Raw genomic sequence first — 16,195 nt, 5'->3', positions numbered from 1 at the left:
TTAATAAATACGCAGTCTACTTGAATTCTATGTGCTTTTGGGCCTGTTTGGACCAGAATGGGAAAAAAAAAAAACTATAAATTCTCCAGGGAGGTGCTGGATAGAGAAGCAAGCTGACTAAGAACACTCTAGATTCCTTATGAACTGCCCTTATATCACAAGAATAAGTTAAAGACCTGAGTTTCCAAACTTTTAATCAAAGCAGCTTAAATTTTTCCATGATTTTACAATGTTTGCATAGTGTTCTCATATAATACTTTATTTGATCATGGGGCAAGAACCCTGAGAACTTATCAAATCAAGGCTGTCAGATGTATTTTTTTTTAAAAGATTTTATTTATTTATTCATGAGAGACACAGAGAGAGAGGCAGAGACAAAGGCAGAGGGAGAAGCAGGCTCCATGCAGGGAGCCCAATGTGGGACTCATCCGAGGACTCCAGGATCCTGGGCTGAAGGCAGGCACTCAACCACTGAGCCACCCAGGCGTCCCAAGGCTATCAGATGTTTGTGACAAAAAAAAAAAAAAAACCCAACACAACTTTAAAAATAGAACTGACTTCTGATGTTATTTCAAAATGGGGTCTCTGAGTAAAAGTTAAGGCATCCCAAAAAGTGGAATGTAAATTTCAGCATGATTTTTTTGTGCTTCGAATTCTTTAAATCTTCATCTAGGGACGCCTGGGTGGCTCAGTGGTTGAGCATCTACTTTCAGGTCAGGGCTTGATCCGGATCAAGGCCCCCACTGGGCTCCCTGCAGGGAGCCTTTTTCTCCCTCTGCCTGTGTCTCTGCCTCTCTGTGTCTCTCATGAATCAATAAATAAAATCTTTAAATAATAATCTTCATCTAAACAAGAGATTATCTTATGGTTGTTCTAAAACTCCAATTCAACAAATATTTGTTGAGTTACTAAAACATGCAAGGACTGTGCTTGGATCTAGGAATGAAACATGAACAAGAAAGGCAGTAATAGCCATGGAGATGTAGAGAAACAATGTTGAATATAATTAATGTATTTCTATTTTAATTTTGAAAAAAAATGCATCATGTGCGATAACTTCTATGGGGTTTATTTGGCGTTACCTAGAGCACATCCAGTAGAGTTGATAACCCCTTCTATGTCCCCACTGGACCTCGCTTGTGTTTCCTTTATAGTATTCATCACGCTGACCTGCAATTATTTGTATACATGTCTGCAGCAGACATCTACTACTTTTGTTCTGGCCAGGATCTTTTCTTCTCAGAAACTCCTTTCTCCACCTACTGGGGCTGTCACTTATATGGCCCCCACTTCTCCCACACACAGGGGAGGCACCAGATGCAGCCTGGCCACCCAGAGGCAGAGCTCTCTCTCTGGAGGCTTGATGGGACCCTGGAAGAGAAAGAATTCATCTCTCTCTCTCTCAAATTACTGGTACTAATATCACAGACACCTAGAACTTTGGCTCCATAGGAAAATCTAAGAACCCACTGGAGACCAGTGTTGTGGGGTAGAAAGAGACCCAATTTTTTTTTTTAAGATTTTATTTATTTATTCATGAGAGACACACACACAGAGAGAGAGAGAGAGAGGCAGAGACATAGGCAGAGGGAGCTCCATGCAGGGAGCCTGATACAGGACTCAATCCGGGGACCCCAGGATCATGCCCTGAGCCAAAGGCAGATGCTCAACCGCAGAGCCACCCAGATATCCCAAAAAAGACCCAATTCTGATGAAATACTTGAAGCCCTGGGACCCCTGGGGGGCTCAGTGGTTGAGCGTGTCTGCCTTGGGCTCAGGTTGGGATCCCCGGGTCCTGGGCGCCTGCTTCTCCCTCTGCCGCGTCTCTGCCTCTCTCTATGTGGGTGTGTCTCTCATTAATAAATACATAAAAATCTTAAAAAAAAAAAAAAAGAAAAGAAATACTTGAAGCCTGAATCCAGAGGTGCCTGATACCCACATCCCTGAAATTCCCAATTAAAAGAACCGCATATATTGACTTTTAGCTTAAGATCATTAGATTAATTTTCTCAGCACTCAAACCTGGGAAAATCCCAGCTAACACTGTTATGTGTCTCCTCTGTGAGACTGTGAGCTTCTAGGAGCAACTATGAGTAAGGGCCTAACTGGCACCAACAATCCTGTGGCAGCTGCTCACATAGCACGCAGAATGCCTAGATGAAGTTGCTCAGCTTCTAGGGCAGGTGCATGCAGCCCTAGGTCCACACACTCCTATGAGGATCCATGAGAGGATGTGTAAAAGCAGATTTTTCAGGTGAAAAAGTTAATACCTATCGTTAAACTATTGCTTTGAGTATCAAAGATGCTCAAAGGAAGCCCAAACGGAGAAAATTCAAGAACTCTCAGTGGTGTAAAGGCTGTGCCTAGCCAACTCCGCCTCCTTTCGCTGATAGCAGTCATCACATCTGGAGACAGAGAGCCAGGGGAGAAAGAGTTTTGCTAGAGCTTTCCAAGTCTAGAGGATGCAAATGCTTGCTATATTCCAGATAAACTCATGCCATGTTTGGTTGGTTGGTTGGTTTTGTATGGGAGGGTGCCTTCTGGTTTGTTCTTCTAAGCCCACCGGAGGGATCCAACTGGGAACTGTGAGATAAGACAAGAAATCCAACCCCTCCGGCCCCCAGCCCCCACCCCATATCACATGTCTAAACGCCTCCTATGCTCCCTCCCAACCCATGGGATCCCTTGAGCACACACTAAATCCAATCTAATCTCTAGCTTCCCTTATTTTTTCTTTATTTCTTTTGTTGTTGTGGTGGTGGTGGCAGTAAAATACACATGATGTAAAATTTACCATCTTAACCATTTTCACGTGTACAATTAATTCAGCGGCATTAAGTGCATTCACATTGTTGTGCAGCCTTCACCACCATCCGTCCCCAGAACTTGGTTTCCTGTGACTGCCACAACAAATATTACCACAAATTTGGTGGCTTACAACAACAGGACTTTATTTGCTCACAGTTCTAGAAACCAGAAGTCCAAAATCAAGGTGTCAGCCGAACACACTCCCTCCAAAGACTGTAGGGGGAAATCCTTCCTTGCCTCTTCCAGCTTTTGGTGGCTCCAGGTGGCATTCATCAGCTCATGACTTTATCATTCCTATCTCTGCCTCTGTCCTCCCAGCACCTTTTCTGACTCTGGGCCTTCTTTTTTTTTCTCTCAGAAGGGTGTTTGTCTTTGGATTTAGGGACCCTCCTCTGGATAATCCAGGATGATCTCATCTTAAGATTTTTAACTTAATCACTTTTGCAAAGACTCTTTTTCCAAATAGATCATAATCACAGGTTCTGGGGGGTTTGGGATTGGAGATATCTTTCTGGGGGCCACAATTCGACCCACTGCAGCTGGGTTACCCCAGAGGCATTCCCAAGATCGAGAGTTGAGTGCAAATGCATTATGAGGGAAGCACCAACAGGAGAGGGAAAAGTATTAGGGAAGAGAAGGAACCCGATATAGGGTTAGGGTTAGGGTCAGGGTTAGCAAATTACCACTGAAAAACTAGTAGCATTCACTTCCACAGGGAACCTTAAGGTTGTATAGAACACACCTCAGGACTATCCCACCTGCAAATCAAGGGAGCTCAGAATCTCTTATCATTGACTGAAGGCTGTCCCCAGGGGCATGAACTCCTTGACACTTGTCTCCCTCACACTTAGGTAAAGGGAAAGCTCTCAGGAACAGTCATATATATATTTGGAATAGGACACCTTCTTTGCATCCTAAAATGCCTAGTGCCTCCGAGAAGGAGGTGGGGCACTGATAGCATCTGCCACTAGGCAAATCCTAAGTGTTCACTTTATTGCTTACATTGAGACTAAAGAAGTTGCTACTAGAGTTGCCCACTGAAAGATCATTAAAATAATATTTGATGGAAGATCACTAAGGGATTTGGGGCATAAAGCTGAGAAGAATGTCAAAGAATAGAGTGTCATTAGCATGCAAATCACTTCCAGTCTCCTTTGTACATTTATTTGGACAAAGTCAATCATTACATAGATTGATTACAGGGACATATAGTTAAAGATATGATTTTAAAAATGGGATAAGTAAAAAAATGGGATAAGTAGGAATATGTGATATTCATCAATATGAAGTATTTATCTTTGAATACATGCACCAAGAGTTTATTTTTATTTATTTATTTTTTTGCTCCAAGAGTTTAAAAGGCCAATAATATTTTATTTTACGTTGAATACTTTTAAAAATATGTAACATATTTACTTGTTTTTAACACAGAGCCTATGGTTACTGCAGGTTTTTAAGGTTCTAATTTCAATTTATGTAAGTTTTTTTGTTCTGGAGAATTAAGATACCGTGATCAACACAAAATATTGAATTTGGAATGTAAACATAGGTTTAAGGAGGGAAAAAAAAGAATGATGTATAATATCCTGCTGTTAATAAAGTACTTGTTCCTTTTTCTTTTAATGGATGAATTTAGATTTCACTGCATAAGGGGACAAGAATGATGTGGTTGTTTTATTTTAAAATGTAAGAATTTGTAGAACCCAGGAAATAACATCCTTTGCAATTCCATTTATGTAAAATGAAAACTTTCACAAGTCACTGTAGAATTCTTTTTGGAAGCATATGAACTAAGCTCTGTATCCGAATCCCAAACTTCCAGGAAAGAGGGTCTGATGGTCCAGTGGGGGTCAGATATCTACTCTTGGTGGAATCCACTGTGGTCTGTGAGGTGGGGACACAACTCTTGCTGTCCCTCACCAAGGACCACAAGGGGTTGGCTAGTATATGATCACTAGTTTTCGGAGAAGGGGGTAGTACCTTAAAAAAGCTTGACTACCCAAGGAAGGTTTTTATTTTTATTTTATTTTTTAAATTTTATTTGTTTATTCACGAGACACACAGAGAGAGGCAGAGACACAGGCAGAGAGAGAAGCAGGTCCCATACAGGGAGCCCGACACAGGACTCGATCCCAGGTCTCCAGAATCACATCCTGGGCTGAAGGCAGTGCTGAACTGCTGAGCCACCCAGGCAGCCTGGAAGGTTTTTATTTAATATGAAAGTGGTTTTTATATGTAGAACCCTAGTGAACTGATTTTTATGCTTAATCCATTCTTTAAAAAAAATATTTTTTTGAGGGAATGGACTGTGGCCACTTGGAAATATATTGGCACCAATTCTCCAAAAAAATCTCTGAGGCACACTGATTTTCAGAGGCAATGGAGGATGCTGGGTGTGCAGCCAGCCCCCACCACCTCCGTCTCCACTTAGGTTGAGAGGCAGGTCAGCTCTGTGTTCATGGATGGAAATACTCAGAACATGAAGTATCACATAAACCTCCCTCATGTAATAAATTTCCATCCTTCTTCCAGGCAGTGGTCCAATGTATATTTTAGATTCCTTCTTGAGCATCTGTCAGCGTCTCTACCTCTTACTTCTTCATAAGCCAACCTATATTTTGCTCTTATATTTTTAATCAGGTTGAGTAATGCAGCTACCAGTCAAAGACAAAATTGGGTTGATTTTCTGTGGCTATGAATAACACAACAGGGAATAAAAAGGAAACAAGTACAGACAGTGTGTCTCCAGAGAGGTTCACGAGAGTCTCCGAGGAACATCAGGCTCCAATTCAGTGTTTCCCAGAATTTCAGACATTTTTGTACTCTCTTCGTGAATTTTGTTACACTCATTTACTACCTGCACTTTTAAAGGAAAAAAAAAAAAACAGCTGTATTGAGATATAATTCACCTGTGTAACGTGTACAATTCCATATTTTTAGTATATGTCCAGAGTTGTGCAACCATCACCATAATCTAATTTTAGAACATTTTCATCCCCCACAGAAGAAAGCCCAAGTCCATTAGCAGTAGCTCCCCATTCCCCCCACACACACCTGCTCCCCAGCCCTAAAGAACCATTCATCTACTTTACGCCTCTGTGGATTTGCCTATTCTGACTTTTCATATAGGTGAAATCATAAAATTTGTGACTGGCTTTTTTCATGTACATAATGCTTTCAAGGTTCATCCACGTTGGAGCATGAATTAGTCCTTCAGTCCTTTTTATGGCCAAATAATATTTCATGAAATGTATATACCACTGTATTAGAGTTCCCCAGAGAAACAGAACTGATGAAGTATGTGCATATTATATATATAGAGAGAGAGACAGAGACAGAGAGAGACAGAGAGAGACAGAGCTCAAGATTTATTTTTAAGGGTTGGCTCATGTTCCTGGAGGCTTGGGGAGTCCAAACTGTGAGGGAGTAGGCTGAGACCCAGGGAAGAATTGCAGTTTGAGTCCAAAGGCTGTCGGGTGGCAGTATTCCTTCTTGCTCAGGGCAAGTCAGTCTTTTGTCTTCTTTAGGCCTTCAACTGATTGGACGAGGCCCACCTGCTTTACTTAGACTCCACCAATTTTTTTTTTTTTAAAGAATAACAAGGTTTATTTATTTTATTTATTCATGAGAGACACACAGAGAGAGGCAGAGACTTAGAGGGAGAAACAGGCTCCTCACAGGGAGCCCGATGCAGGACTCGATCTCTGGACCTGGGATCACACCCTGAGCCAAGGTAGACACTCAACCACTGAGCCACCCAGGCGTCCCTCCACCGATTTTTTTTAAGATTTATTTATTTATTTATTTATTTATTTATTTATTTATTTATGACACAGAGAGAGAGAGAGGCAGAGACACAGGCAGAGGGAGAAGCAGGCTCCCTACGGGGAGCCCAAGGTGGGACTCGATTCCAGGCCCCAGGGCCACAACTTGAGCCAAAGGCAGAAGCTCAACCACTGAGTCACCTGGTGCCCCTAGACTCCATCATTTTAAATGTTAATCACATCCGGGGGCAGGGGAGCACCCGGGTGGCTCTTGGTTGCAGCTTAGCTCGTGATCCAGTACCCGAGCAGTGTGTCCCAGAATGTGGCTGGACAGTAACACCAGAACCCCCCGGAAGAGAAGCCCCCCCAAACCTCTGTGACTCCATTGCACACAGGGTGGGGATGGCTCCCAGAGACCTGTCACTTCTGCTTTGACGGATTGGCCTTAGTGAATTTCCCCAGCTGAGTCGGAATCCAGTCCCTTCCCGAGGACACGACCTATGACAGCCATTCCCAAGGTCACTGCAAGATTCCGGGAATTTGGTTTAATGAATGACCGACCGGGTGGGGGGAAAAGCTAAAAGCACAGAGAATCCAAACACGCTGCCCAAGTCCGACTTTCCTGATGGCTTGAACAGCAGCTGCCGTCCGCCTCAGTCGCTTCCTCCTTTCAACATCTGGCAGCAGGTACTAAGAAGCAGAAATGAGATGCAGGGACCATCCGCCGGCCGCAGAAAGGTGACCAAGGGAGGCAGGGCTGGAAAAGCCCAACGAAGAATAATCGATCTCTAAAAAATCACAAGCTGATTCACGCTGGGAAGAGCTGCTGAGCAACCCCCCCAGGCACAGAGGGGTACAGATGCATGAGGGGGTGCAGGAACCCCTCTCCCTCTGCCCGGGTAGGGAGACGAAGTGCCCGTCACATTGGATATCTGCACAGGAGAGGTCCCAAGGTGTGCCATCTGGTCCGATGAGTTCAGGGGGAGGATAGGGAGAGTGGCCGGTGCGCTGATGCAGGAGGCCAGGGAGCAGAGGCTGCGGAAGAGGGCTGGCGGGGAGGCTGGCGGGGAGGCTGGCGGGGAGGCTGGAGCACCAAGGCTCCTGGACGGATGGCGCTGGGCACGGGAGGGAGAACGCAGAATGGAAGCCGAACATTATAAATGGTGTTTTTTGTTTTTTGATTAAATCAATTAATTCCTTTGTCCCCAGAGCACCTGGGTGGCTCAGCGGTTGAGCATCTGCCTTCCACTCAGGTCATGATCCTGCCTCTCTCTCTCTCTCATGAATAAATAAATAAAATCTTTAAAAAAAATTCCTTTGCCCCCCTTTGGGTCCTGTATTTCTGATTCAGGTGGGCAGATGGAATGCTAACCGTAGCCCCGAGCCTACGTGGTCTCCTAGTTGTTGGCACTGGTTAAGTAAGAAAGCTGCTGACTGACATGAGAAGCTGTTGATGGATGAAGGAACAGGCAAAATGCTAAGCAGAGCTGGTTAAAACTGACTTCACGGGACGCCTGGGTGGCTCAGTGGCTGAGCGTCTGCCTCTGGCTCAAGATGATCCGGGATCAAGTCCTGCATTGGGCTCCCTGCATGGAGCCTGCTTCTCCCTCTGCCTCTGTCTCTGCCTCTGTCTCTGTGTCTGTCATGAGTAAATAAAAAAAATTAAAAAAAACTGACTTCACAGAGGCGTCCAGGTGGCTAGTCGGTTGGGCATCTGCCTGTGACTCTGGTCGTGATCCCAGGGCTCTGATTGAGCCCCACATCCTCTGCTCTCTGGGGACCTGCTGCCCCCTCTACTGCTCCCCCTGCTTGTGCATGTGCTCGCTCTGTGTGTCAAATAAATGAATAAGTAAAATCTTAAAAAAAAAAAAAAAACCTGACTTCCAGATCTGAGGTCTGAAAATATATGCAAGAAAAACTCCTACCAGCTAGTCCTCTGCAGTATCTTGCCTGAAAAGTGTATGCTCCTACCCGCACTGTTGTGTATCTTGTGTCCATGAAGGGGCCTTTTATTTTATTTTTTTATACATTTATTTTTTATTGGTGTTCAATTTGCCAACATATAGAATAACACCCAGTGCTCATCCCGTCAAGTGCCCCCTTCAGTGCCCGTCACCCAGTCACCCCCACCCCCCGCCCACCTCCCCTTCCACCACCCCTAGTTCGTTTCCCAGTGAAGGGGCCTTTTAAACCTGCCGCTCTCTTCTGTGTTGCGTAAACTTTAATCACCAAACATAACACATGGGGTGGCAATGGTGTGGTGTTCAGAGAGTGGAAAAAAGCCGGGTAGAAAGGACAGGATGCCTGGAATTTCCTTTACATGTTCCAGAAAAAATAGTGGGGAGGAGATAAGTGAACAGGTAAAAATCAGATCACTGGGACCAAGTGAGGTGAATGTGGACCACACTTCTCAACTCATTTTTCTCAGTTGAAGCTCGGCAATTGGTACATGAGAGTTGTACTCCTATTCTCCCGTTTTCTCTACTTGTGTGTGTATTTTAAAATTTCCATAATAGGGATCCCTGGGTGGCGCAGCGGTTTGGCGCCTGCCTTTGGCCCGGGGCGCGATCCTGGAGACCGGGGATCGAATCCCACGTCGGGCTGCCGGTGCATGGAGCCTGCTTCTCCCTCTGCCTATGTCTCTGCTTCTCTCTCTCTCTCACTGTGTGCCTATCATAAATAAATAAAATTTAAAAAAAAAAATAAAAATAAAATTTCCATAATAATTTTTTAATGATTTTATTTCTTTATTCATAGGAGACACATAGAGAGGCAGAGACACTGGCGGAGGGAGATGCAGGCTCCACACAGGGAGCCCAATGTGGGACTCGATCCCAGGACCCTGGAATCATGACCTGAGCCAAAAGCAGACACTCAACCACTGAACCACCCCGGCGTCCCAACATTACAAGTTTTTAAAAGGAGAAAAAAAAAAAAGTCACCCATCATAATCCCACTGCCTTCTGCTGTCACCTTCCAGCCCCCCACTCCAGGCAGACATAATTTACAAGGCGGCAATCAGCGTCTTTGCCTTCTGAACACTACGCTAAGTGTGTTCCAATGACCTGAGACAATCTTCATAATTGGAATTTTAATGGGGGCCGATGATTCCACTTTTTATTTATTTATTTATTTTTATTTTTAAAAAATTTTTCCACTTTTTAAAATACTTTTTCTACCATCAAATATCTTAGGTTGTCTTCAGTTTCAGTTTTTTGTTTTGTTGCTGCTTTGGCTATTATAGAGATAACGTATGAAAAGCATTTAGCACAGGGCCTGGCATATAGTCCTCGTGAGGGTTAATCCTATGTGTCAGCCTGACTGGGCGAAGGGATACCCAGATGCCTGGTGAAACGCTATTTCTGGATAAGGGATGTGAACATTCGATTCAGCAGTCTGAGCAAAGAGATCTGCCCTCACCAGCGTGGATGGGCATCCCCGACCCACCGAAGGCCCAAGGAGAACAAAAAGGCGAAGGAGGGAGGAATTGCCTCCTTTTCTTCTTGAACTGGGGTATCCGTCTTCTCCTGTCCTCAGACATCAGAGCTCCTGGCACCTGGCCCCTTGAACTCCAGGACTTACACCTGCAGCCTGACCCTGAATCACACCGCTGGCTTTCCTCATTCAGGAGGCAGACAGCAGGCTGAGGGATTTCTCAGCTTCGAAAGCCAGGCGAGCCAGATCCTATAATCAATCTCTTCTATCTATCTATCTATCTATCTATCTATCCATCCATCCACCCATCCACCCATCCATCCATCTATCTATGTATCTATCCATCCTATTGGTTCTATTTCTCTGGGGAACCCTAATACAGTGCTCTATAAATCTTCTCTATTATAGAGAATATTATAGTAAATATCTTTATGAATGCAGTTTTTATAAAATGACTATTTTATAATAGTAATCCATGCTCACTGTAAACAAAACAATGTGAAAAAGTACCAAGAAAGTGAACATTACCCAACGCTAACACACGGAGACGTGTGTGCATGCACACACTTAGAGGTGTATAAACCTATGCAGTATGATGGGAGTGGGATGTTATATACGCTTTTACCTAAGTGGCTTATTTTTATTCAACAATATGCAGTGGGACTCTTTTCTCATCGGCGTAATTGTCCGTATCATTTTTGACAGCCGCATCATGTTCCACTGCTCTTACCACAGTTACCCGACCGATTCCCTATTGATCGATATTGAATCCCTATTGATTGATATTGAATCCCTATTGATTGATATTTAGGCAGCAATTTTATAATTTTTAAGTTTAAACAGCTCTCTTGGTTTCTGATTAGTTTCATTCATGATAAATTCCTGGGAGTGGGATTCATGGGGCTTTATGTCACAAGATCATTTTACCCCAAAGCAAAAATAGCTGATTTTTTTCCAACCCTCTACTAGAAGGGAGCAAGCCAAGTTCTGTCCCCCTTGGAGAGAACAAGCCAGAAACACAGCCCAATATCTGTTACTCTCTCTGTATCTCTGTCTGTCTGTCTCTCTTTCTCTCTCTCACACACACATGATGTTGGTAAGAAGAAAAGCACCCTGCGCTCAGGCTAGCATATAACATGTAGAGCAGCACTTGGAATGGGTTCTGTTGTTAATTAGGACCCTCGTAAGCTAGTCTTGAGTATTTCATAATATGCTTTGGGCAGTTTGACGTGGCAACTCTAAAGACCAGTAGGAAATTGGAATCGAAAAAAGAATTATTAGCGATAGGATATTTATATCTCAAACAACAGCAACCATGGATAAGAGAAACAAACCAGACACTGAGAGCCTTGAGATCTTTACCTGTCTTCATATATCTCTGAACTTGTTTTTTTATCTTCTTCCCATTTTCGGAGCACCCAGGTGCTGTGAGAAAAATAAGGATGCAAGGTTAGAACCTAGGACTTGACTGGTCCAGACTGGCTCCAGTATTAAATAAGCACATGCTGCATAAAAAACAGAAATCAGTACATCCTTGCATTTAAAAAAAATACAAAACACTACCTAAAGTCATTGAATTTTTATCCTCTTCTGTAATCTTTTTCATATAAACACTTTTTTAAAAAAAGATTTCTATTTATTTATTCATGAGACACAGAGAGAGAGAGAGAGAGAGAGAGAAAGAGAGGCAGAGACACAGGCCGAGGGAGAAACAGGCTCCATGCAGGCAGCCCGGTGCAGGACTCCATCCCGGGTCTCCAGGATCATGCTCTGGGCTGAAGGCGACACTGAACCGCCGAGCCACCCGGGCTGCCCAGTAGTCACAACTTTTAATATGGTTTAGAAGATTTAGTCTGGACTCTTGGGTTCAGGACACACGATCACTGTATCAGGGACAGTCTTGATCCCTGGTGCTTGCAGGTATTGGAGGATTGCAAGCCTCGCCTCATGTGCAAAGGGCTTTGAAGAAGCAATTGCCCATTTGGGCTCAAAAGCTATCTTGCAGAGAAACAAAAAAGAGGAGACTCAAATATTTACCGGACTATAGATAACAGAGTGCTGCCACCCAGGCCACAATCACATCAGGCTCTCACCGCAGCACCCATGGGACATGATGGATAAATGCCTGCCCAGAGTCACCCAACTTTGGGTGTCTCACCCTGCCTGTCTCACTCCGAAAGCTGTGTCCTTTCCTCAGTGCACTACTCTCAGATCACGAGCTGGGAAGAGCTTTGCGAAGAACCAGGAAGATGTTGCTCCCCCGTAAAGCAGTGAATGGTTTCCCGTGATCCCCTTGCTGCTACCTCCCTCCAGCCCAGCCGCCCCCTGCTCTGCAGGCTCCTCACCTCTGATCCCACCGTCGCCCGGAGCAGAGCTCAATGTTAAAATTAGGTCGCTTTTCTTCAAAGGGAGCTTTTATTTATTTATTTAAATATTTTATTTATTTATTCATGAGAGACACACAGAGAGAGACACACACACACACACACACACAGGCAGAGGGAAAAGCAGGCCCCATGCAGGGAACCCGATGCGGGACTCGAACCAGGAGCCCCAGGATCACACCCTGGGCTGAAGGCAGATGCTCAACCGCTGAGCCACCGGGGTGTCCCCAAAGGGAGCTTTTAAAAAGTGCCACTGCCCAGGCCCTCCCCAAATCAATGGAATTGAAATATCTGAGGGGGGGGGGTCCCGAGAGTGTTTTATAAGCGCTTGAGTGATGAGCAGGCAAGAGTGGGGTGGGGGGAGAAGTAACTGGGGAATATTCATGAAAGGCACCGTGGAATCCTCAGCTCCCCACCTGCTGTGTCCGCTGGTGGTCAGGGGTTGCCGTCCACGTTGTACAGTGGGACACGTTTCTGCTCGTACCCCAACCCCTTCTGTTCGGTGTAGAATTAAGGAGGGAAGGCTGCCGGGCTCTCCAGTGCTCTGCCCCGGGTGCCCCTCCCTGGCTGAAGCGAGAACCCCCACTGGGGGGTGCCACCTGCTGCTGATTACCTTCTCCCCCCCCCGCCATCACCACGAAGACAGACAAGACAGGGGCATCTGAGGCCCCGGGGAACACAAGGGACTCGGTCACCCTGGGGAGAGCGGCTGGCGGCCAGCACGTGTGGAAGAGGCCGCATTAGGTTTGGGGGTTCGTTAGGGGGCCCCAGGGGAGCAGGTGCAGCCCCGCACCGCCCCACCTTCGTCGGCCTCTGCACACAGGGGCTCTGCAGCGAAGCCTCAAGGCAGACCTGTGGGTGCCCGGGGTTAACCTGGAATCTTCCCAGGCGCGATGACGGGCAGCTGGCTCTGCGTATGTAGGCTGCCGTGTTCTGCGTGTCCGGGCACTAGTGGGAGGAGGGCTTGCTTCGCTTGTGGGCGCCCGGGGGGCTCCGTCCGTTAAGTGGGTGACTCTTGGTTGGGCTCAAGTTACGATCTCAGGGTCCTGGGAGGATTCTGCTTGTGGCTTCTCTCTCCATCCTCCTCCCTCTGCCCCTCCCCCTGCTCATGCTCTCTCTCTCTCTTTCTCTAAAATCAATTGATCAATTTTGCAAAAAAAAAAAAAAAAAAAGGCTTTGGGGCAGCCCGGGTGGCTTAGCAGTTTAGCACCTGCCTTCAGCCCAGGGTGTGACCTTGGAGACCTGGGATCAAGTCCCACGTCGGGCTCCCTGCATGGAGCCTGCTTCTTCCCTCTGCCTGTGTCTCTGCCTCTCTCTCTGCGTCTATCATGAAAAATAAAATAAAATAAATAAAATAAAATAAAATAAAATAAAATAAAATAAAATAAAATAAAGTAAAATAAAATAAAGTAAAATAAAAAAGTAAAATAAATAAAATAAAATAAAATAAAATAATAAAATAAAATAAAAATAAAATATAAAATAAAATAAAATAAAATAAAATAAAATAAAATAAAATAAAATAAAATAAAATAAAATAAAAAAGGCTTGGTTCACTTTTGTCCCACATTCAAAACTCTCATTGTCTCTAGACTTTTGAGCCCAGGAAGAGAGCCACGTCCACGAAATGGTGCACAGAGCCGAGGCTGCTTGTACCCTTTAGTTCTGCCGCTGAGCATGACTTCCCGTGTGCTCCAGGGGGCCTACTCGTGCCCCCCGAGGTGCCCGGGGGGCGACCAACATGGTTGACTCTGAGGGCCTTCCGGCTGGAGGACACTGAGCCACAGGGTACCGCTCACCGGGACGACCCTGCCCCCAGCAGAGGAGAAGGGGGCTGGGGCCTGCCTGAGAGCAGTGTCCCCTCCAGCCCCCTCCGGCCAGGGCCCTCTGCCGCCCCTAACTCCTCCACACCAGCCAACCACGGCCAGTGTGGGCTTTCCACTTCACAAACGTTGCATCTGGAATTTGTAGTGTGGACAGAAGGCGACCGCCAGGATATACTGAATCCGAAAGTGTATGTTACACAACTTCTAGCACATGGAAACCATCTCATTTCCCCGAAACAATTAAAACACAGCAAACAACCCAGGCCCTTCTACAGCCGGTGGGTCCTTCACCGCAGTCTTAAGAAATCAGTAAAGTAAATAAAACTGGAAAAGCTTGCCCTCCAGCGGGGGAAACTATGAACTAACCACATGGGCAACAGGATTCTAGCCCTGAAACCACGGAAGTGGGCGGACTGGGAGAGACAGGGGCCCCCACGATGGGCTCAGTCTGGGCCCGGCCCTCAGGGAACTGATTCTCTTGTGGAGACAACCAAGACTTTATTTATTTATTCATTTATTTTTTAAAGATTTTATTTATTTATTCATGATAGACAGAGAGAGGCAGAGACACAGGCAGAGGGAAAAGCAGGCTCCATGCGGGGAGCCTGACGCGGGACTTGATCCTGGGACTCCAGGATCACGCCCTGGGCCAAAGGCAGGCGCTGAACCGCTGAACCACCCAGGGATCCCCCAACCAAGACTTTAAACACAAGTAAGATACGTGGGCACCGAGCATCCTGACAGAGGGAGGAGCATGTTGCAAGGTTGGAAGGTTTGAACCCCACTCTGCTACTGAAAAGCCCACAGGCCCCGGGAAAAGCTGGTTTCTCTACTGGTGGTGGTGGTCCGTAGCACGAGCGTGCTAATGCCTCCCTGCCAGGGCAACTGTGGGGGTCAAATAAGACTGGTGACAGCGCTCAGGGACTGCAGGCATCCATCGGCGGCACTATGGATACTACTTTGAGCTGAGCTGAGGGCTCTGCACTCTAGGCAGACAGGCCTGGGGACCGTCAGGGGCTCACAATCAAGCTGAATGAATGGAGAACCCAAAGAAGTCCTCGACCACTGGTGCGCAGAGCTGCCTTACAGGGGGATTCGGAAAAGGCGTCCCTCTGGGGAATGGGGTGGGGGGCTGCATTGCAAAAAAGATGCCCCTATGGGAAGAACCATTAGACAGATGTCACCAATATGGCAGCCACTAGCCATCTGTGGCCATTTAAATTTAAATTAACTGGATTTTAAAATCCACTTCCTCCGACACATTAGCCGTAGTCCAAAGCGCTGTTGCCTCAAGTGACTAGGGCTCCCAAACTGGACACTGCAGATCAGATCAATGGACAATAGATGAGAGACAGACAGACAACTGTTTTCAATTCTTTGCCCTGTTTTGTTTGCTTCTCGTTTGGGTTTTTTTTTTGGGGGGGGAGGGTCATTTTGTTTTGTTTTTGATCTTCTACTCTTTTTCTACCTTCTCTGGTTTCAATTGAGCAGTTTATATGGTTTCATTTTCTCTTAGCATATTAGTTACACTTCTTTTACAATCTGTTAAGTGGTTGCCCTAGTGTTTGCAAAACACATTTACAACTAATTTAGCGTTCTCTTTTTATTTTTACACTTTTTGTTTTAATTCCAGTTAGTTAACATATAGCGTGGTATTAGTTTCAGGTGTACAATATAGTGATTCAGCACTTCATACATCAGCCGGTGCTCATCACAAGTGTACCCCTTCATCCCCATCACCTAATTCACCCATTCCTCCGCCCCCTTCCCCTTTGGTAACCATCAGTGTGTTCTCTGGAGTTAAGGGTCTGTTTCTTGGTTACTCTGTTTTTTCTTTTGTTTGTGAAATTCCACATATGAAGAAAATCATATGGTATGTCTTTCTCTGACTTATTTTGCTTAGCATTCTACTCTCTAGCTCCATCTATGTTGTTGCAAGTGGCAAGATTTCAAATTTTTTGATGGCTCAGTAATATTC

The 16,195-nt window shown here is 45.5% G+C and overlaps 1 protein-coding gene across 2 annotated transcripts in view; it reads right to left on the bottom strand.

Annotated features, from left to right (window-relative positions):
* Positions 1-4,911: 4,911 nt before the first annotated feature.
* NAA16 (N-alpha-acetyltransferase 16, NatA auxiliary subunit) overlaps positions 4,912-16,195 on the bottom strand; it is an 81,541-nt gene continuing 70,257 nt past the window's right edge. The window contains exons 21-22 of one of the 2 annotated variants that reach the window (XM_041730909.1): positions 11,370-11,432; positions 4,912-5,670 (exon numbers count right to left, since the gene is read on the bottom strand). In XM_041730909.1, the coding sequence (XP_041586843.1) occupies positions 11,400-11,432 (33 nt within the window). In that variant the 3' untranslated portion in view covers positions 4,912-5,670; positions 11,370-11,399. The remainder of the gene's footprint in view (positions 5,671-11,369; positions 11,433-16,195) is intronic. The other variant, XM_041730910.1, reaches the window with a different exon arrangement.

This window comes from Vulpes lagopus, chromosome 16 (assembly GCF_018345385.1).
Source record: "Vulpes lagopus strain Blue_001 chromosome 16, ASM1834538v1, whole genome shotgun sequence".
NCBI lineage: Eukaryota > Metazoa > Chordata > Mammalia > Carnivora > Canidae > Vulpes > Vulpes lagopus.
The sequence above is the reverse complement of the archived record's forward strand: the minus strand, read 5'-3'. Positions and strand labels throughout refer to the sequence as shown.